This window comes from Podarcis erhardii (assembly GCF_964252035.2).
Source record: "Podarcis erhardii genome assembly, chromosome: Z".
NCBI classification, from domain to species: Eukaryota; Metazoa; Chordata; class Lepidosauria; order Squamata; family Lacertidae; genus Podarcis; species Podarcis erhardii.
Genome location: NC_138504.1, coordinates 44,337,450 through 44,358,911, shown reverse-complemented (window position 1 = coordinate 44,358,911; position 21,462 = coordinate 44,337,450). Strand labels below are relative to the sequence as shown.

At 44.3% G+C, this 21,462-nt stretch overlaps 1 protein-coding gene across 2 annotated transcripts in view; it reads left to right on the top strand.

Annotated features, from left to right (window-relative positions):
- ASTN2 (astrotactin 2) overlaps positions 1-21,462 on the top strand; it is a 658,777-nt gene that overhangs the window by 340,860 nt on the left and 296,455 nt on the right. For both annotated transcript variants that reach the window (XM_081847443.1, XM_081847444.1), the window contains exons 7-10: positions 542-709; positions 12,971-13,055; positions 13,972-14,046; positions 15,981-16,118. In XM_081847443.1, the coding sequence (XP_081703569.1) occupies positions 542-709; positions 12,971-13,055; positions 13,972-14,046; positions 15,981-16,118 (466 nt within the window). The remainder of the gene's footprint in view (positions 1-541; positions 710-12,970; positions 13,056-13,971; positions 14,047-15,980; positions 16,119-21,462) is intronic.

Genomic DNA, 21,462 nt, shown 5'->3' with positions numbered 1-21,462 from the left:
CTTTGTTCATTAATTTCCACCTACAAACAATTTCCCACTCTGTATGGAGTTCAGGGTTTGAAAAACTTCCAGTTTCTGGCCAATGTTATTACTAAAGATCTTTCTAAGACCTGTCACCCTGCCTGGTTGCTGCATCTCTGGGGAAGCGTGCGTAGAAGTTATAAACTACACATACCTTTACCACCTGATAGCCCCTTAAAACAGCTAGAAAGCAGCTTTCTAGTTTTGCACATCTGGGGAATCCTTTTTGGCTTCTACTAAATTGGGAGCTGCCAGTGTTCACTCTTTTGTTCCTGTTCTTTCTGCAAAGCAGGGAATGGTCTGTGGGAGAAGAACACATACCAACTCAGACAACCGGTCTACCATCTCACTATTATCTACAGTGGCAGCAGCACTCCATGCGCAAGGAATGTTCAGAGGCTCATTATTTATTTATTTGATCTTCCTAGGATCATGTTGTTTGGGATCTACAGTCTGGTTGCTGACTTATTATCAAACTAACATTTGCTCTGCTTTCTGTGGTTACCGCTTGCACTTTCAGGGAGCAGTTTTGTTGTCAGTGAAGGAAGTTATTTGGACATCTCTGACTGGCTGAACCCGGCAAAGCTCTCTCTTTATTATCAAATCAATGCCACGTCGCCTTGGGTGAGGGATCTCTGTGGACAGAGGACTACTGATGCATGCGAGCAGCTGTGTGATCAGGAGACTGGTAAGTGGAAACATGGTTGGGGTTATGGTATGAACCATAGCTGTCAACTTTTCCCTTTTTTTAAAGGGAAATTCCCTTATTCCGAATAGGATTCCTTGCAAGAAATGGGAAAAGTTGACAGCTATGGTATGAGCCACAAGAGACTGTATAAAAATGAGAGAGACATTACTTTGAGAACCACTGCAATAAGAGGGGCGTGTGGTTTCTGCAACCCTCTTTTCTTCTGGCTGGTCTAGGGAAATCTTCCTAGGCTTCTGACATTTTGTCTTCTATTCACAAGTGCTATGAATCACGTAAAATATGTTTTTATTGAAAGATTTTCATGCATAACACATAACATCTCTGTTTTCAGTTCACATAGTTCTGTCTACAGGTCAGTTACATTTGGTGTGATACATTGCTGTCATAGGCATTGTGAGGGTGAGGGAGAGAAAAATGTAGGGGGAGAGAGAGGGGAGACAGAAGTGGAGGCAACACTTTCCCTTCTTTTGCATAGTGTGTGTGTGGGGGGGGGGTTGTGTCAGCATCACATGGATATGTTCTTCATCTATTCATTTATTAGTTTTCATTGATGTAAGAGATTGGGGAGCCCAGGGTATAGTTGGTTGCATTCAGTTGATTGCAGTGAGTTTTGTTTGTGTGTGTACTATGAATCACTGTTGTGGACACCTTGTCCTTCACTTGGTGATATATTTGCAAACCTACGGGGTCCCCTACAATCAGTGAATAAGGTGGGGGTTTTTGGATGACTTCTAAATTTCCTAGTTGGAAGCTCTGGACAGATTCACTTTGAAGACAGGTTGGGAACAGCCCATGCAAAGAGGAGTTTGAATTGTCAGTTCCCCCCGATGAATTCTGAAAAAGCTTCCATGGATGCTTCCTTAATGAAGATGCTGGTTTAGATGTTGCACTGGCAGAGTGGAAACTTCTTTCCCTAACTCACGACACAATAAAGACCTGCTTAATGGACACATGGGTCCTTATCACTTGACAGTCTTTCCACAGTCCTGGGTGTATGGTGTCTTCATGGTAGAGGCCTGTACAATTGTACAAAGACTTAATTTAAATTGTACAAAGGCTTGTTCAGGAACACCATGGGATGAACCCACGATAAAACAGCTCCTGTGCCATTGCTGTAATGTCCAAAGGACACTTGAGTAGAAAGGCAAGCTGCCTTAGTTCTGGTAAAGCTTCTTCTGTCTTAAAAAACAGTGCTAAAAACTAAATAGATAAAGCTGGAGACTTTACTTGGCTTATCCTGCTCCCCATAGTGTAACTTGCCCTTTCTCTCCTAGCCCCTCAAGGATATCCTCTGCAGCAAGATTTTGGGGGAGGTGGGGGTGGAGAGGAAGGGAGCTCTTTTTGCAGGACACCACTTGTGCAATGCTGAATTGAACCTTGGGGGGGGGAGAGATAATAATTTGGTTTTAACCAATTAAAAGTGAATACATTTTTAAGTGAACTGGAAACCTTGATCAAGCAGGGTTCAAGTGGACAGATTTACAAACCCCGTCCAGATGCGGAAAGGTCAGAGCCTGAGGAGGCAGGGCTGGCATGTGCAGCCACACCCCTCCCAATATGGTTTCACTTCTGTAATGCCTGTTTGGTAAAGGTAAAGGGACCCCTGACCATTAGGTCCAGTTGTGGCCGACTCTGGGGTTGCGGCGCTCATCTCGCTTTACTTGCTGAGGGAGCCGGCGTACAGCTTCCAGGTCATGTGGCCAGCATGACTAAGCTGCTTCTGGCGAACCAGAGCTGCACATGGAAAAGCCGTTTACCTTCCTACCAGAGCAGTACCTATTTATCTACTTGCACTTTGACATGCTTTCAAACTGCTAAGTTGACAGGAGCTGGGACAGAGCAACGGGAGCTCACCCCGTCGTGGGGATTTGAACCGCCAACCTTCTGATCAGCAAGTCCTAGGCTCTTATTTAACCCACAGTGCCACCCACGTCCCTTAATGCCTGATTATTGTGGTATTTATTTTGTTTACTGTTGTAAGCTGTGCTGCCCTGAGTGGTGTATTCGCACCAGAAGGGTGGGATACATTAGTGTTGCTAATAATAAGCATGTAAATAATGTTGGCATGTAAACAAAATTACAAAGAGCATCTGGGAAGAAGTCTAAATGGGAAAACAACCCACTTTAAACTTGAACCTCTACTGCTGATACAACTATCCAATAGGGCTGTTCCCCAAAGACAGCTTTGTGCTGCCCAGGAGAACAAGGGGAACCTTTTGCTCAATGGTCTTTCATGGTTTATACTGGGTGCTGTTATCAAATGGGACAGCCACACAGAGATCCAAAGAATTCAGTTAATAGTTTGTAGGCTCTTGGGAGAGGATCAATCAATCTGCAGCTTTCTTTGCATGCTTATGGATCTTGGAGACCTTTGTGGCTTCATTCTTTTAGGCAACCAATAGTGCAGATACAGGGAACACATTTGTTCGTTTTACTGGTGCTCCTTTGGGCTCCTGGCTGTGCAAATGGCACTCTGGGCTGCTGGCAGCAATCTGGTTCATGGACTGCGGTGGCTTGCATATTGAAACACAGAAGCACAGCTTGGTTTGCAGATCTTGGACGGCAATGAAGAACAGAGGTCAGGATGCATGCAGAGGGATGGATTTCAGGACCAATAGCAAGTTTTGGCCTCATGCCATGATTCCTTGGGGGAAATTAACATTGCATCATGATGGTTTGGGAATGATCTAAAGGGGCCTTGCTGAATTCATAGAGCATATCCTTGCTACAGACACAAATTTGTCCCTTCCAAACACATCTGCAGCATGTAGCCTCTTCCAAGCCCCTGACACAGGAAATTGTGTGTGACATCATCCAAACAGCAGTATCTGCTGGGATTTGGAGGGTTTGTTTTTGAGTTGCTTGTCCTCAACCAAAACAGTAGCAAAAAAGCACAGAGGAGTTAGCAGGTCCAGGGGGTTGTGTCCATGCCATTTTCATCAGAGGTAAGGGTAATCACATCTTGTGAAGAGTTGGCTACACCTATGCAATGCCACCAGTTGCTATAAGAGTTTGGGAGCAGGAAAACAGAAGCAGCTGCCTTAAGTCAGGTCTCTCTAGCCCAGAATTGCCCTTTCTGAGAGGCGACGGCTTTCCAGGGCAAATCTCTTTACCATCACTGGCTCTCCCAGGGTTGGGTAACACCTTTAAGTCTAAGGTCTGTCATTTCTTCCTAGCAATCTTCTGAGGACCATGCTCCAGTGGTGGGCAGTCACAGAGGCAAAAGTGTGTGAGGCAGTGTATATAAATTATGCCTTCGCAGGGTAGGCTATTTTCTACACACAAACAGACATTCCTGTCCTCCAGAAAGGCAAATAAGACACACCCTTGGGAGTACAAGGATACATTATAGCCAGGGAAAATCCATCAGCATGTGAAGCAGGTCTAGTGAGTGGTGTGGTCATGGAAGAGGGCTGTGTGGCCTGTGGAGAAGAAGAGGCCTGGAAGGGTACATTTGGCCCCTGGGCCTAAGGTTCCCAACACGTGTGCTATTTAATCCTTCCGACTTTCCATGTCAGGATGGACATGGAACCTTATGCATGTAATCCTAATGTGTTCCACATTCAAGCTGTTTACAGTGTGGACCAATCCAAACATTTTCATAGCCCTTTAGACATGTCTAAAGGTGCTTATGTCCCCTTCAAAAGAAGCACAAATATGTTTTGAGATTACAAAGTTGATTATTTCTGAGCCTTTCTGGTATCTGAACTAAACAATTAAGTCCTGTCATTGTGTGTGTGTGTGTGTGTGTGTGTGTGTGTGTGTGTTTAAGAGATGCTGCTTTGACCCCTGACCGTCAGTGTATCTGATGGGAATGCATGTTGCTTTAACTGAGTTTGGCTTTGGATTTTGTATAATGCAAGAAGGAAAATTCTGCCATCAGAGATCCATTAATCTCTAGGCAGAATGTTGAAATTGTGTTACAGCTTGCCATCTTTAGTTTGCTGAAATGAAGTTTCCCATAAAATGAAGCCTGGAGCAAAAGCTTTAGCTGTGGGTATTAGAAGCACTAATTTTATTGTTTTTTCAGGTTTATAGAGCTTCAGTTTCAGCTGTCATGGAATAAAGAAATATAAAAGGTGTTTGGGCCTCCCCCCCCCCCCTTTTCTTTGTTTAGGGAAGGGGGAGAGATGATTGAGTGGGGCATGATGGAAAAGTACAGAGTTATATATGGTATGAAGTGGACATAAAGGGTTCCCCCCTAAGGGGGCTTAGTACATTTATGGATTGGGGTTAGAGGTTCATCAACGGGCATCAGCCATTGTGGCGCAGTGGAGTACCTCATGGTCCAAGGCAGTCCATCTCTGAATACCAGTTACTAGGGGGTAAAATAACAATGTTTGACTGCTGCTTTTGTGCCCTGTGTACCAGCTTCCCTGAGGTATCTGTTTGGCTATAGCAGGAAGCAGAGGTGCATCTTTGGTCTAACAGTCTTATGCTATATTTCCTTGCCACCTATCCTGCTGTTTATCCAAAATATTTAAACCCTAAAGCATCATGCAAAGTTTCTCAAGCAAACTCCTGCTGTTGTTAAATCCAGACAGTACAAAACAGTGAAACATATTGCATTATCATAGTGTCCATAATACACACACTGTTGTTGTTGTTGTTAGTGCAACAAATCCACTTTTAAGAAGAAACAGATTTTCTTTACTCAGGAAAGTGACAGGGAAATGCGTAGAAAACTGTGGGATGAACAATGTCTTAACAAGAAGGCATATAAACTCCCTGCAAGCAAGTTTGTATGAATGCCTGTTGTTGCATAACCTCCCCACAATCAAACCAGAGAAATTGCTCAATAAATAAGCTTTGTGCAAGTAAATCAGAATGAATGCTACACTAAGCAGGTCCTCTAGGGGAGCCCCAAGTCAACCCCTCACAGAAAGGCATTCCATAGACAGGGCACCACCACTGGGAAAAAACGCTTTTCTGGCAGAGAAATCTGTAGAAGGTCCTTCAATGAAGATCTTAAGGCCTGGGTGGGAATATATAACCACAGGTGCTCTTTCAATTAAGCTAAAGGTAAAGGTAAAGGTACCCGTGACTGTTGGGTCTAGTCACGGATGACTCTGGGGTTGCAGCGCTCATCTCGCTCTTTAGGCTGAGGGAGCCGGCGTTTGTCCGCAGACAGCTTCCGGGTCATGTGGCCAGCAGTGCATGGAAATTCCGTTTACCTTCCCACTGGAGTGGTACCTATTTATCTACTTGCACTTTGATGTGCTTTTGAACTGCTAGGTGGGCAGGAGCTAGGACTGAGCAACAGATTCGAACCGACCTTTAGACCACAGTGCCACCCGTGTCCCCATTCAATTAATCTAGTCCACAACAATTTATGATTTTTAAGGTTAAAACCAGCGCTTTGATTGGCCTTGGAGTGGAAAGTAGTGCAAGTGACAAAGCACTGTACTAACTGGTGCCTATCAGTAGCCTGCCTGCTCTACTTTGAAACAGCTGAAGATTCCAGTCTCTTTTTTCACACAAAAGACCTTGCCGTAAACCTCAGTCTTCAGTGGGAGTGTACCTCTGAGTACCATTTGAGGGATGACATAGTAGGGGCAGACGTGTTAGCTTGCAGTAAATATTCAGTGTAACCAGCTGTCGGGCTCATTATACAGGTCTGTGGAGATAGAAAACTGTGGCTGGTTATAATTGGAGGTGAGTTTTGAACTATTAAAAGTACCACCTTTTTGTTATCAGAAAACAAACATTTTATTATTTGGCTGCATTAAGCTAACTAAGGGAATGTGCATATATTTGATTACCGTAATTGCATATTTGAGTTCTACCCAGCCCTAGATTTGCAAGGCAATTTCGGACAGATGTTTGGGAGTACATTCAGTGACAGAGGGTGTGCAAATGCCGTCTGGGGCGGGCGTGTAGGGTGCTCCCTTGGGGGAGGCAGGGCACGGAGTGAACCTGCTGCGACTCCTCTTGCAAATTACACCCAGGGCGCACCTGGGAGCGGAACTGTGGCTACGTTAGAGGTAGCTGTGCTGCTTCCTTGCACGCCGCAGCACAAGAGAATGGTGGCAACATTGCCCTGCCATGGCCAGGCACAGGGGAGCAGTTTGGCAGCTTCATAGCTCACTGCAGCCTCTCTCCATCCCTGGGTCAGGCTTGTCCTAAGGGTGGAGCTGCTCGGCCTCTCTCTGGAGCTGCCACAGCTGGGCACAAGCCAACCTCCACTGACAGAGCCTCTGGTGGGGCACCTGGTTGCACTCCTTCAAAATTGTGCCCCGGGCCATGGCCCCCCACGCTATGCCACTGAGTACACTGTCATCTTTGCAGGGAGCAAAAGGCTCATAAGCTAGCAGTTCAGCTGAGAGATCCCTTTCCCCAGAGGTGTGGTCTAAAGCCAAAAGGAAGACTGGTCTCTGACTCTGCTCAAGGCCACACCCAGACAGTCAGAGGAGAGACACTGAAAAGTCTCAGAGTCTCTGCAGCTGGAGGGCATATCAATCAAAGTACAAATTAACAACAACAACAACAACAATTCTCATTGAGAACTGGAAACTGTGACCTGTGTTGGAGCTTGTATGCTGTGGAATGGTACAGTTGGGGTCAGGCAGATTTCAAGCAAGCTAGCCTATGTCCCCTGCCTAAACCTAGCACATCACATGCAGTTAGGATTGCCACCCATACCTTAAAAAAATGGGATTGTTCCGTTTTGGGGGTACAGAGTCTCCTGTCCCATTTGCCCCCCAATTTGTCCTGTTTTCGAAGTTATAAAAATAAAATTGGCATTTGTGCTCTCACCCTAACTTGCTTGTCTCACGCAACTAGAAGTTGCTAAGTGCTTAGGAAGTTGGGTCTGCGCTTCCCTCCAAAGCCAACTGATTGATGCTCAAGACTAGCCAATAGTGGAGCAGCAGCCTTTTCGAAGGGGAGAGTGTGGGCGTCAGAAGCAGCTTGAGTAAGGAGTCATTTTGTTTTGTTTTGTTTGCAAGATGAAGCATGTAAGCAAGCATTTGGGGATGGGGGCTTGTTTTGTTTTGATCCACCACCTTTTTGTTTAAAGCATTGTGTCCCAGAAGCAGCAGCTCTGGTGCATATGAATACGAGTGATCACTGATCAGGTGTCCTTTATTAATCCTGCCAATTAATTGTTTTCGAAAGATGCTTTCCTCCCCTTCTCACACACAGAACTAAATGCATCTCTTATGATGGCATATGCCACCTAGAATTGCTAGATTTGGTTGTGGGTTTTTAAAACAAATATTCAAAAAGGCAGGACTGGGTTGGCCCAAGACATTTTGCTACCTGAGAAAGAACAGTGGGATAGCAATCCTTCTTCCCAGAGGATTCTGGGAATTATATCTCTGGGAAAGGAACAGGGGGTCTCCAAGACTGTTAAAGTGGTATAAGAGTGCTTTGAATGGTGCTTTAGTTAAGATTCCTGCACTGCAAGAGGTTGAGCTAGATGACCCCCAGGGTCCCTTCCAGCTGTACATTTCTATGATTCCATGAATGCCTATAGATAACAGATGAGTTCTTTTTAGTAAAAGGTAAAGGGGCCCCTGACCATTAGGTCCAGTCGTGACCAACTCTGGGGTTGCAGCGCTCATCTCGCTTTATCAGCCGAGAAAGCCGGTGTACAGCTTCCGGGTCATGTGGCCAGCATGACTAAGCCGCTTCTGGCAAACCAGAGCAGTGCACGGAAATGCCATTTACCTTCCCGCTGGAGCGGTACCTATTTATCTACTTGCACTTTGACATGCTTTTGAACTGCTAGGTTGGCAGGAGCTGGGATGGAGCAACAGAAGCTCACCCCGTCGCGGGGATTCGAACCACTGACCTTCTGATCGGCAAGCCCTAGGCTCTGTGGTTTAACCCACAGCGCCATCCACGTCCCATGAGTTCTTTTAAAAATGCCTCAAATAGGTGACAAGAAAAGATGTAACCCTGGTGGTTGAATGGACTTCTCTGATTATGATGCATACATGTGTGTGAATGAACTGGCATATATATGAACTGGCTATATATACGGAAAGGGATGTTGGAGGCAAAGCTCTCCTAGGAAGAGAAACAGAATTTGTTGCTATCTCCTCCTCACTTGGACGTGGGTGACGCTGTGGGTTAAACCACAGAGCCTAGGACTTGCCGATCAGAAGGTCGGCAGTTCGAATCCCCGCGACGGGGTGAGCTCCTGTTGCTCGGTCCCTGTTCCTGCCAACCTAGCAGTTCGAAAGCACGTCAAAGTGCAAGTAGATAAATAGATACCGCTCCGGCGGGAAGGTAAACGGCGTTTCCGTGCACTGCTCTGGTTCGCCAGAAGCAGCTTAGTCATGCTGGCCACATGACCCAGAAGCTGTACGCCGGCTCCCTCGGCCAATAAAGCAAGATGAGCGCCGCAACCCCAGAGTCGGCCACGACTGGACCTAATGGTCAGGGGTCCCTTTACCACCTCTCTTTGGTGGGGTTTTATCATTCTTCTTATAGGCAGAAATCCAGCAGGCGGGGAGGATGTGAATTATTGAAATTAATGTGCATTGCTAACTCAGATCCAGAAATTTCATTGGGTCCACTCTGTGGGTGTGACCAACATTGGAAACAAGTCATTTCTGCACCAAGTAATTTTTAGCCTCCTAATTCTTCCCCACCCCCTCAACTTGTCCCATATTTTGCCTGACATGTTCCTTATTTTACCCAACCAAAGGTGTCAACCCTGCACTGTGCACACTATATGAGCTAAAACCTAAAACAACTCTGCAGGGAGTGTTGTAGGAAGGCTGAAACAAAAGTCCATGGAGCCAAAAATTATCTGACATCAGGACAAAGGTCCCCTTTCTTTGCCGTTACACTTTCACGACCCCTTTTTTTAAAATGCTGCATGATTGCAGAACACATATTTGTTATGCAATAAGAGTGAGGAATTAATGATCCAGGCAGTAAGAAACTTGCATACTAAGCACTGTACGAAGAAAATGACTTATTAATGCTTCTTTCCACTTGTGTTCAAGATCCTAAAAAAAAAAAAAAAGAGCATTAAATGTGGGCCATCCCTTTAAGTTCTCCCTCCCTACCCGAGGAAAGAACAGTTCCTCCCAAGTAGAGAACAGCTAACCCTTCCTCGGTCCAACCCCCACTTCTTTTTGGAAAGGTTACAATTCAAAACCTTGCATCATGAATCACAAAGTTAGCGGCTTCTGGCAGATCATAAATCAGGCCTCTGGAGTCACTAGGACAAATCCCAGGACATTTAATCTTTAATATTAGACATGTTTAAGACGGTGAATATTTTATGAAGGTGCTGTTGCAATTTAGCACATCATTAGCTCCTCTTATTTTCCCCTCCCCTCCTTTACAGGACTTTTTTTTTTCCCCTCAGTGAAAGAAAAGAAAAGAAAAATGTCCAGCAGATGAACCCATTTCACTTATCTTTGGCAACAAAAGATGCTTACCTAATCCCAGTGAGAGATTTTAAGGAACCCGATGATCATAAGAGCAAGTTTATCAGACTGTATTACAGTGGTACCTCTGGTTACAAATTTAATTCGTTCTGGAGGTCCGTTCTTAACCTGAAACTGTTCTTAACCTGGGATACCACTTTAGCTAATGGGGCCTCCTGCTGCCGCCACACCGCCAGAGCACGATTTCTGTTCTCATCCTGAAGCAAAGTTCTTAACCCGAGGCACTACCTCCGGGTTAGTGGAGTCTGTAACCCGAAGTATTTGTAACCTGAGGTACCACTGTACTTCCTTAGTGGAAGCAGCTTTCAATCTGTGCATCTCCCTTCTTTAGCTAGGCGAAGGGAGGCATTTGCATACCTTCCACCATTTCTCAAATGAAAACAAGTTCAAGACTGGGATAGCTCAGTTCTCATGCCGGTTATGCCTGTCCCTGCCACCACTACCCATAGCCTGAAAGTTCTGTTCCATCTGCTGCACTCAGTAGCATTTACTAACTCTGCAGTATTGATATAATCTACTCTGCCCTGTTTCCCACTGATTTAAAGCCCAATAAAGGTGTTTGCTCTTTTGGCTAAAGAAAGATACATTTGATAAGCATGGTTGCCTACAATCTGTTGGTGACAGTTGAAAATACATTCTGGAAATTGCAGTACATTGAAGTTTAGGCTGGGCATTGTCCAGGACTGCATTGTTTTGGGGGCTGATGACTATGCATGCACATTCATGTACACTAGAGATAGGATGCATGCCTTTGGCTACTGTGACAAGAGGATGCTGGGCTACTAGGAGGGGCCTTTGGTCTGATCCAGCAGCACTCTTTCTGTATGCACTTGAGATACAATGCATTCATTTCCCAGGTCTGCCACCTAACTGTTAGGGGCTTAGGGTTTGGAACTGAAATCTGGACAGTTTCCTTTTATGGTTGGGGTTGGACTCCTTCTAAGGCTGGGGGTGGGGTTGTCATAATAGACCTAAGTGACCTCTCATAAGTAGGAGGGCCTTTTACCAGCTTTGTCTGGTAGGCCTGCAGTAGTCATACAGTGGTACTTCGGGTTACATACGCTTCAGGTTACAGACTCCGCTAATCCAGAAATAGTACCTTGGGTTAAGAACTTTGCTTCAGGATGAGAACAGAAATCGTGCAGTGATAAGAACAGACCTCCAGAACAAATTAAGTTCTTAACCCAAGGTACCACTGTGTCTGGATTGGGATCACTTTGCCATTTGTATGCAATACACTTTATATGGGACTGCAGCAGCTGGATTGTTGATGGGACAGATGGGGCAGGTGGCTAACAGATTTCTGCAGCCGTTTAAATTTATTTACCAGTCATTTTAATTATTATATGTATTGTGGTTATTTTTTTAATGGTACAGTATTTATTTATTTTACCCCGCCCTACTATTTTTTCATATTTATTCATTTATTGAATTGAAATTTCTGCTGAAGAAGCCCAGAGTGGCAAACATGTCCACAGTTAAAAAGGAGGAAGAATTATAAGACAGTTAAAGCGGTATATGACATTTTAAAATATGACTGTATAAAAATACTTTTATAAACAAATAAATATATCTGAGGAATGGCAACTCACACTAACAAAATATTGACAAGGTATCTTCCAAAAGATAAACCAGAGATAGTGATCAAATTGGAGCTGTCCCTGATAAATAGGAATAGCTGGAGCTACTGGAACATATGTGATGGGGAGTTATGCAAAGAGGCCCTCAATCTTCTTTATGCCAACTGTGCTTAAAACTTGCCCTAGCTTGGTGCTTTGTCAACAGAAAATGTCAGCTGAAGGGGAAAGGAGAAGAAAAATCAACACAGGCTTTTAACGGCTCCTGGATGAACAAATCCAATTAATCTTTTATTATATATTTTTGCCAGCGCTTGCTTGGGGATATGTATTTCTGTGAAACAAAGGATCAATCTAAGCCATCTAAGAATGGTGTGCCACATGGCAGCTGACTGCTTGCCCCAGGTGTGGGTCATCTGTTCCCACATCTTGCCAAACGGGAAGGGAAGCTTTAGTCCTTTCTCCTCCCCCCATGCAAGAAAGTTGCATATGAACTGATATTTAATATAAAAATTATATTTATTAGTACATGGAATACGCTTTTGGTTTCTCTTCTCCCCCCTCCTTCTCATATTAAGGATGTGTTTCAGAATGTTAGAATGTGTATTGGGTTTCTCTTTAGGAGAAAGGACATAGCAGAGCATCTGATTTGGAAAAGCTCTCAGGTTCAGTCCTTGGCAACTCTAGGTAGGGCTGTGAAAGATTCCCTGCTTGAAACATTGAGGAGCTGCTGCCGGTCAGTGGGCCAAGTGATACCTTCCTGTGTTCTTTGTTCCATTCCATGCTAACATTCACATATAACACATCATGAGGTTGGTTCAATGTACTCTTTAGTTTCTTGGCTTTCATTTGTACAAACTGAGTCCAGAATATCTTCAGAATTTCATGAGCCCTTATATCCCACTTTGAACAATTTAAGAAGGTTGTTGACAAACTTGAATTTGTACGAGGAGGGCAACCAAGATGATCAAGGGTCTGGAAACCAAGCCTTATGAGGAATTGGGTATGTTTAGACTGGTAAAAAGGAGACTGAGAGGAGATATGATAGCCACATGGAAGGTGGTGCAAGCTTGTTTCCTTCTGCCCTGGAGGGTAAGACCTAAACCAATGACTTCAAGGAGATTCCGACTGAACATCAGAAAGAACTTTCTGACAGTTAGAGCTGTTCAACAGTGGAACAGACTTTCGTGAGAGGTGGTGAACTATCCCATTGCTAGGAGTTTAGCATTCCAGCATGTGTTCTCTCTTTCTAGGTGAGTGCAGCTGTCACGAGGGCTATGGCCCTGACCCTGTACATCAACACTTGTGTGTGCGCAATGACTGGGGACACAGTGAAGGGTGAGTGCAAAGTATTCTAAATGGGAAAGGCAATAAAAGTTGGCAAATGGTAGTGGTGGGGACTGGCCTACCTGTTGCATCCAGACTGATCCCTGCTGGGCCACATGAATGTCCCAACCAGTCTAGCCTCCTGCTTTCCACCTTGGCCAAGTAGGTGCTTGAAGGTGCAAACGCCGCCACCCCTTCCCCGCCACCCTGATTTAGAGAAGCCATCCCGGTTTCTGGTTTGATCCCAGAATGTCCAACTTTTCCTATTTTCATTGGAGAAACGTTGGATTTATCTGATCCCTGAGCTGTCTGAAGGCAATCCTGTATAGGGAAGGTTTTTATTTTTAATGTTTTATTATTATTTTTATATGTTGGAAGCTGATCAGAGTGGCTGTGTGGGATATAAATAGAAAAAAAAATAACATTATGGAATGGGGTGTCCCTATTTTCATCCAAGAAATGTTGAGAGGGTATGCTCACCAACTGAGCTCTGCCCCCTCCTTGAGAGTTTTTGCCTACCTGGGATGTGTCCTTTCACTCTGATAATGCCTCTTGCTTGTCTGGATGTAGTATAGAGAGGCATGTGTGTGTGTGTGTGTGTGTGTGTGTGTGTGTGTGCAGAAACCACCCCACTATACAAATGTAAAATTCTGTATTTGTTGCTATGTCCATTTTTTGCTTCTGGACCAAGTCCCCAAGAAGCGTGGCCCATGGGTTGGAGAAGGTCCCCCATCCCTATTGTAAAGAAAGAACCAATGTTATGGCTTGTTATGAGGCAGCTTCTTGCATTCCTACACTTGATTTGTATGTCACATTGTGAGGCTACACTCTAAAATGTAGTATATAAATAAAATAAATGCTACCTCTCTGCTAACAGGTTCTCTCCTTTCCTGGTTTCATAAGATTCTTCTTTTTCCATATCCTTCAGGCCTTGGCCATATACAACACTGGAAAGGGGCTATGACTTGGTTACAGGAGAACAAGCACCTGAAAAAATACTTCGGTGAGTCTCACTAAAGATGAGAGCCAGGCAACATGACTAATTTTCTGGGTGTTTAAACTATTCAGTTCACCCTATTAACAATGCTAGATGGGTCCATTTTAACTGTTTGTGGTAGCATGTCTTTATTTAACTGCATCCAGGTGTTTGACTTATGTGAAGGATGCCCTATGTCTGCTTATTCCCACACTACTCCAGAGGTTGGTTTTAATGCATGCACTTGTTAAAATGTGCTTCTAGTTATTAAAAAGTGACTAATAGGTAATAATAGTAGTAGTAGTAGTAGTAATAATAATAATAATAATAATAATAATAATAATAATAATAGAAATAAGGGGAACAGTGAATCCCTTTCAGATGCATCTGGCTGGGTCTGGCCCTGTCTGATTCTTTGCGCCAGAGCACTATAGCCCACTACACCAGCTCCTGAGAGAAAATTTTGAGGTGCTTTGCCAGCCAAGAAGCAGAATTAATATTTTTTTTGTGCATCAGGTTAGAGCTCACTTACTTGCTCTCATAGCCGTCAGAGTTTGGCTGGCAGGGACTTATGACAAGGCCTTTTCATTTGTGGCACCTGGGTTGTGGGAATCCAGTACTTTGGGAAATTTGATGGGTCCCCAATATTTTAGTTTGTTGAAGTTTAATAAAGACTCTTCCGTTTCACCAAAGCTTGTGGGTTCAGCTTTTGTTTTCCCTGTTGCAAAATTGCTTTTTTGCTGTCCCTGACTGTTAGCTTTTTGTTCATTTTTTAAAAAATGTAATCTGCCTAGAAAGCTCTTCTGGGAACCAAAAGTTGAGGTAAATAATGTTATTAAAAAAGCAAACCATGTGATTCTCCTCTTGATTGCATAAAATATTCCAGCACAAAAGACACCATAGTGTAGGTCAGGGGTCAGCAAACGTTTTCATCAGGGGGCCAGTCCACTGTCCCTCAGACCTTGTGGGGGGCCGGACTATATTTTGAAAAATATAAATACCCTGCAAGCTGGTCCTGCAGCTGTCACCGGACCTGGAGGAGGAATGCACTCTGCATGTGCTCAGGAGCACATCTCAGTGGCACCTGCTCACCGGCGTTGTTAGCAAGCAGCAGCCACTCCATTGGCCATCCCCGTGGAGCTACCAAGAGGTGTGCACCATGTGCTGCAGCCTGTCGTCCGAGGCCAGGTCGGTGGGCAGGCAGCACATGCGGGGCGCCGGGCAGGTGGCACGCAGCTCGCTCTCTAGCTGCTTCAGTGCGGCTGCCAAGCGTACCACCAGCATCAGCGTCAAGCCGGGCGCCAGGTGTGGGGCCAGCAGGCATGCCAACCTCTGGCTGAAGCCCTATGATGCGCCCGTCACGATGCCCATGGTGCAGTCCAGACCCGCTGCCCACCCGCCGGCCTCTCCGTCCATGGCCATGCTGGGTTTACCTCAGCGCGCGGGCAGTGAGGTTTCGGACTGGCTGCAGGAACTTCCTGCAGCCAATCCAAAGCCGCGCCAGCGTCATCGCCCACCCAGAAGCCATCCACAGCTTTGGATTGGCTGCAGGAGCCTCACCAACTTGCCTCCCTTCTTCCTTCCAACCAGTCCAGGAACCTGTCAGCTTCCCCCCTCCATCTCAGGGTTACCTCTTGCATAACTCAGCAGGGAGGAAGAGGGTGGGGACAAAACCAGAATTAGTTGGCTCTGGTGGTCTTTTTCTCTGGGTCCACCTACTGTTTGTTACCCTCCCTGTCTTCCACCCTACTAGTACCAGTGGTCACCAGCCACCATGAAATCTTAAGGAACAAATAAGTCTATAAGGTTCAACACTTCTGTCAGCAATTAATTTGCAAGTAGCAAAAAGCTCAAGTATTCTGTGTTAAAAAGAGCACCAAGTTTGGGAACTAGAGCAACCACAGTCTATGTAGAATGTAGAGAATGTAGGCACCATTCTCATCTTCTGTTCTTTTTTGAAGGTCCACCTACAGCCTAGGCCAGGGTCTCTGGCTGCCTGTTAGCAAGAGCTTTGTGGTTCCTCCGGTGGAGCTTTCTATAAATCCGCTGGCCAGCTGCAAAACAGATGTCCTGGTGACCGAAGATCCATCAGATGTCAGGTAAGGATGATACTCCCTGCACTGTGGATGAGGGAAGGTCGCAGTACCCATTTAGGTTTCTAAAATGGAGTGAGCTGTTGCAGTGAAACCTCTACCTAGGCTTCTCTCTCTGCATGAGCATACTGATCTACTGTATTTTTTGCTCTATAAGACTCACTTTTTCCCTCCTAAAAAGTAAGGGGAAATGTGTGTGCGTCTTATGGAGCAAATGCAGGCTGCACAGCTATCCCAGAAGCCAGAACAGCAAGAGGGATTGCTGCTTTCACTGCGCATTGATCCCTCTTGCTGTTCTGGCTTCTGAGATTCAGAATATATTTTTTTCTTGTTTTCCTCCTCCAAAAACTAGGTGCGTCTTGTGGTCTGGTGCGTCTTACAGAGCGAAAAATAGGGTACCTGATGAGCCCTCATATTATGCTGTTAATGATACCCTTGATATTTATAGTGATACGAACTTGTTCCTTTGTAGAGATGGGAGATGTGTTGTTTTTCTCTTGGTTTTTCTGCAGTTGTACTCCAGGCTAGAGAACCTGGGTTGTGCACAGGCACATCTGTTAATATTTAAACAAAGAGGGCTTCCTGCAGATACTGTCTTACCATGCATCGGGGCCCTTAGGGTGGTGGCCGTTTCCCTTTGAGAATTCCCTGCATTAAATACTAGACAGGCATTGTCTATGTTATAATTTTGGCCCTGACTGAAGACTTCAGTTTTTCAACAAGCCTTATAAGTAAAAATCTTTTCCCCGACTGCTTCTGCAGTGAAATTGTTTTTGACGTTTTAATTGTTTTATCACTTGTGTCTTTGCTGTCCAGGGCTCCTTTGGAAAGAAAGGCAGAATATAAATTTAATAATAAAATAAATAATAAATTTAAATGGTGGGGTTTTTTTGTTTTTTTGTTTTTGTTTTTTTTGTTTTTTTGCTGTGGAGTGAGCTCTGTGCCCCTGCCCCCTTCCCTGTTTCAAGCAAGCACTTTGGCTTTTCAGATAATATCAATCCTGCTCTAAATGCTTTTGCTATCCTTATATCAAATACTGTTATTTGCCTATTCAGGTGATGTGCATGGTTAGCTCATCAAACCTTTCCTTGGCATTCTGTATATGTTAAATTATAAATAGTTTGGATTATAACCGTATTGGCCCAAATATAACTTGCACCCGAATATAAGCTGCACCTTTAAAATTGGAGGGGGGGAGAGAAAGAAAGAAAGAAAGAAAGAAAGAAAGAAAGAAAGAAAGAGAAAACCCAGAATATAAGCCGCTACATTCCTCACTGCTCCTGGCTGCATACTGGGGGGGGAGCCACGTTGCATTGCCGGTGGCCTTTCCCGTTCCTCACTCTCTCCTTTCCCGGCCTTGGGGGAGAGGACGGGGGACCATGAACAGGGCAGGCACTGCTTTGCTGCACTCCTGGTGCTGTTTGCCCCACGCTCCTGGCTGCATACTGTAAGGTCGCGAATATAAGCCACACTTTAACTTTTCACGGCCAGAGTTTGGGGGGGAAAGTGAGGCTTATATTCAGGCCAATACGGTATTATTTCCCTTTGTTGTTGTTGGAACACTGCTCCAAGAGGGAGTGAAGGTTGTTTCATGATTGACATAAGGGACAGCAAATCAGTTCTGTTCACAACTGTGCTCTGGGAAGGGGTTACGAGGGATGAATAAAATGGCTCCATAATTATCATAGTGAGCTAAGTTATGCACAAGAGTTCACTTCTAAACGTGTGTGTGTGTGCGCGCGCGCCAGTCCACACCCATAGAAAATCTCTTAGAATTTGCATATGAGAGCTCATAATTTGGATTGTTTTGAAACTCCAAATTCATGTTCAGGTGTTACTTTCCATTGCAAGTTAGGCAGGCTTGGTAGTAGACAAGGCTACAAATTTTTCCCCAGTGAAGAAATAATTATAAATGCTCCCACTTCCCAGACAACAGCAATGGTGTCCTGCCTCATAGACTAACTGGTTTGCCATGTATAAAATTAAATGCATCACTTGTGCTTCTATGCCCAAAGCTAGTTGATGAAGACTTGGATTGATAACCCACTATTTTGATTCAACACTATTGGGGGGGGGGACTATTTAAATACACATTGGCAGGTGGTTAATCTTGCCCATGAGGAAAACAACAACAGTAGGGACAAGAATATGAGAGAGCTGCAGAAGGTCTGTGGTTGTGCCTCTTAAGAAGAGAACCACAACTTTAGAATACAAGATGTGAAAAAACTGGAGACTCAGATGCAACAAAGGGAAAATAGTTAACTGAACACCTCGGTGACACACAGCAGATGTTAAATTATTTAACATTTAATAAATGTGGTAATAAATATTTGATGTTGGATTATGGAAGGCTCCACAAATACATTGGGAACCAAAGAGTGATATATTGTGTCTGTATTCAAACCTGAGCTCTTCTCAGGTGCAGCGCAGCCTGAAAGACGGAATTTGTGTAGCATTCAATGATTTCTCCATATCTTTTTACTTGAAAGTAATCTTGATCACAGCTGCATAAGCTGCTGTGGAGATGTTAGTCTAGAATTAAGAGCTGGGTCTCTGTGTTTTGTTCACATTGCAAGAAACAGCCAAAAGTTTATTTCTTCCCTCCTCAGTTTTTACCCCCACCTTCACCATTTTCTTCATTATATTGTTATTATTAAAGCACTTCTTACATAAGTGCCTAAGGCAATTTGCAGATACTTCATAAAAACAGCTAAAATGGATTTATAAGCAGTACAAAAGCAACTGAAAATAGGTTTTAAAACAATAGAGAATTAACACCTAAGGCAGAGGAGACCATTTCACCTAGCTAGGAAAGTTTGTTGAGACAAAAATGTCCTCAGCTGCTCCTGATGAGTACAGATAGTACTTTCCTGAAACAATTTAGATTGTTATCTTCGTATTATTCCTTCCTCAAACAAAAATTGCAGATATTGTTGAACATCTATAATGGGGGTGGGGGTAGCCAACATGGTGCCCACCAGATCCATCATTCCTGATCCATGACCTGGCAGGCTGGGGCTGATGATAGCTAATGGTCAGAAGGTGGATCAGGATCTACTGGTAGATCTCTGACAAGCAGAAGATCAGCAAGGGTTTCTTGCTCCCAATTCTTTAAAGACAGGAATATATATATATATACAGTGGTACCTCGCAAGACGAATGCCTCGTAAGACGAAAAACTCGCAAGACGAAAGAGTTTTTCGTTTTTTGAGTTGCTTCGCAAGACGAATTTCCCTATGGGCTTGCTTCACAAGACGAAAACGTCTTGCAAGTTTGTTTCCTTTGTCTTGCAAGTTTGTTTCCTTTTTCTTAAAACCGTGCATTCAGGGGGTGCAGTTGCGACTTGACTTCGAGGAGCAACTCATAGCACGCCTTTTTTGAGGTTTTTGAAGACTTTGGTGATTTTTGAAGCTTTCCCAAAGTCCGTGCTTCGCAAGACGAAAAAATCGCAAGACGAAAAAACTCACAGAACGAATTAATTTCGTCTTGCGAGGTACAGGAATGAACTTTTGTGTGAAAGGCCTGCACACAAAAATTACTGAAAGCAAAATTACCGGCTTAGAATGTGCTCAGATGTACCTGTTCTTTCATTCTAACCTGGTATCTTTTGCACTTGCCACTGGTTGGTGGATCTTAGGGTTTCTAGGAAAGCAACAACAGTGTAGTAGGTTTGACAAGCCAGAAGACTGTCACCCACACCCCAGATCAAGGACATCTGTAAGGCGGCAGGCTGGGGAAGCCTGATGTAAGCCCTGTACGAGTTGTTGTCCCAGGCTGATCTTTCACTCTCTTTTCTCTGACATCCATTGGAATATAAGACCTGCTTGTGAGGTTCCTTGGAGCACAGCCTGGCTTTGTTTCCCAGACTTATTTTATACCTGCCACTGAACTGGATGCTCTCCTGACCATGTTATGACATGTTGCCTTAGCAGCAAGGCCGCCAGGGCATTCCTCTCCCCTCCTCTGTAGGCATGGTAGCATCCCCACCCCCAGCCCTTATTTTTGAGCACACCATATTCCTCTAGGCCTCTTATTAGCCTGACACCTTTGCCTGAAGGTCATGCTTTGCTAAGAGCTTAATGGAGGAAAATTGTCAAGCACCTGCATTGTGAAAATACTTAAGTTCTTTATAGCTCTCAGGGTGAAGGTCTCAGCATGACCCTTCTATCTTAATGAAGGTGTCTTGAGTGCAGCAGATATGTGTGGTGAGGGTTTTGTGGTGGTGGGGATGCTGATCTGCTTTTGTGTGCTGGTTCAGAAAAGGATTCTGCTTTCTAGAGATGATGGTATTTATAAAGGGTGTTTATGTGTAGGATTCTTTGGATCTTTGAGACTTTGTGAATGGGAATAATTTCATGTCTTAAGCACAATCCCAGGTTCAGACAAAATGCCAAGTTAAAATCTGGCTTAGCTACAGTCCCACAGTAACCTAGAAAGCCCAGGAAGGAGCAGGAAAGTATGTGCAAGCTCCCTCCAGAAACCAGCATATTTATGCAATAACAGTACACCATGATTTGGGTTACCACGACACGCAAACCAGGCCTAATTACTAGTGTCTGTTCATTGCAGGAACGCTAAACTGTGTGCAGAAGAGATAGTGGAGGGTGTATGGTTACTTAAGATCTATTCTGCACATGTGCTAGGGAAGCGGTGTGCTTAGGTTATTTCCCAATACATCTTTCTCGTAGCTTTGTAGCTTATTTTCATTAATTTATGCATATCTGTGCACATGTTTGCGTTGGAGAACTGCATGACACAATTTGGAGAAGTGCAATGTTTCCAGAGATAAGCTGTACACCATTTTGCTTATTGTGAATTAGGCAAGTCTGCATGGAAATGAAAACTGAATGGCTTTCCCTCCATCCCTGTGAAGGGAAACTCGGGGCTGGGGGACACACCTGAATCCCCTACAAAATTTCTTCTTCTTTTTTTTTTTTAAGAAGTTAAGGAATCTTTTGCATTTTCTGCCTTCCTGCTTCAAAGCCTGTTGCATTTGCTCACTTTGCCCTCTTATTCTCACGTTGCACATTGGGAACTTGAGGGGCACTTGCTCTGCCACCAGTTCTAAAAAGACAATGTTTATGTAATATTATTTATTTAATTATTAGCATCTGCAGACATAAATCACAGGAGCAGAGACTTAGCTGTTGTGGTGACATGACTTATGGCTCTATCGTTATAGTAACTGTGGAGAGATAGAAAGGCCCCGCACTTGCCTGGCATGCTCTAGAGGAGCTTTGATGGGAGGATCAGCTGGAAGCATGTTTTCTCTTTAGCTTGCTGCAGATTCATCTTATTTTTTTCCTCTAGAGTGAACTCACTTGCTTTTGGTTCATTGCATGGTCTCTGG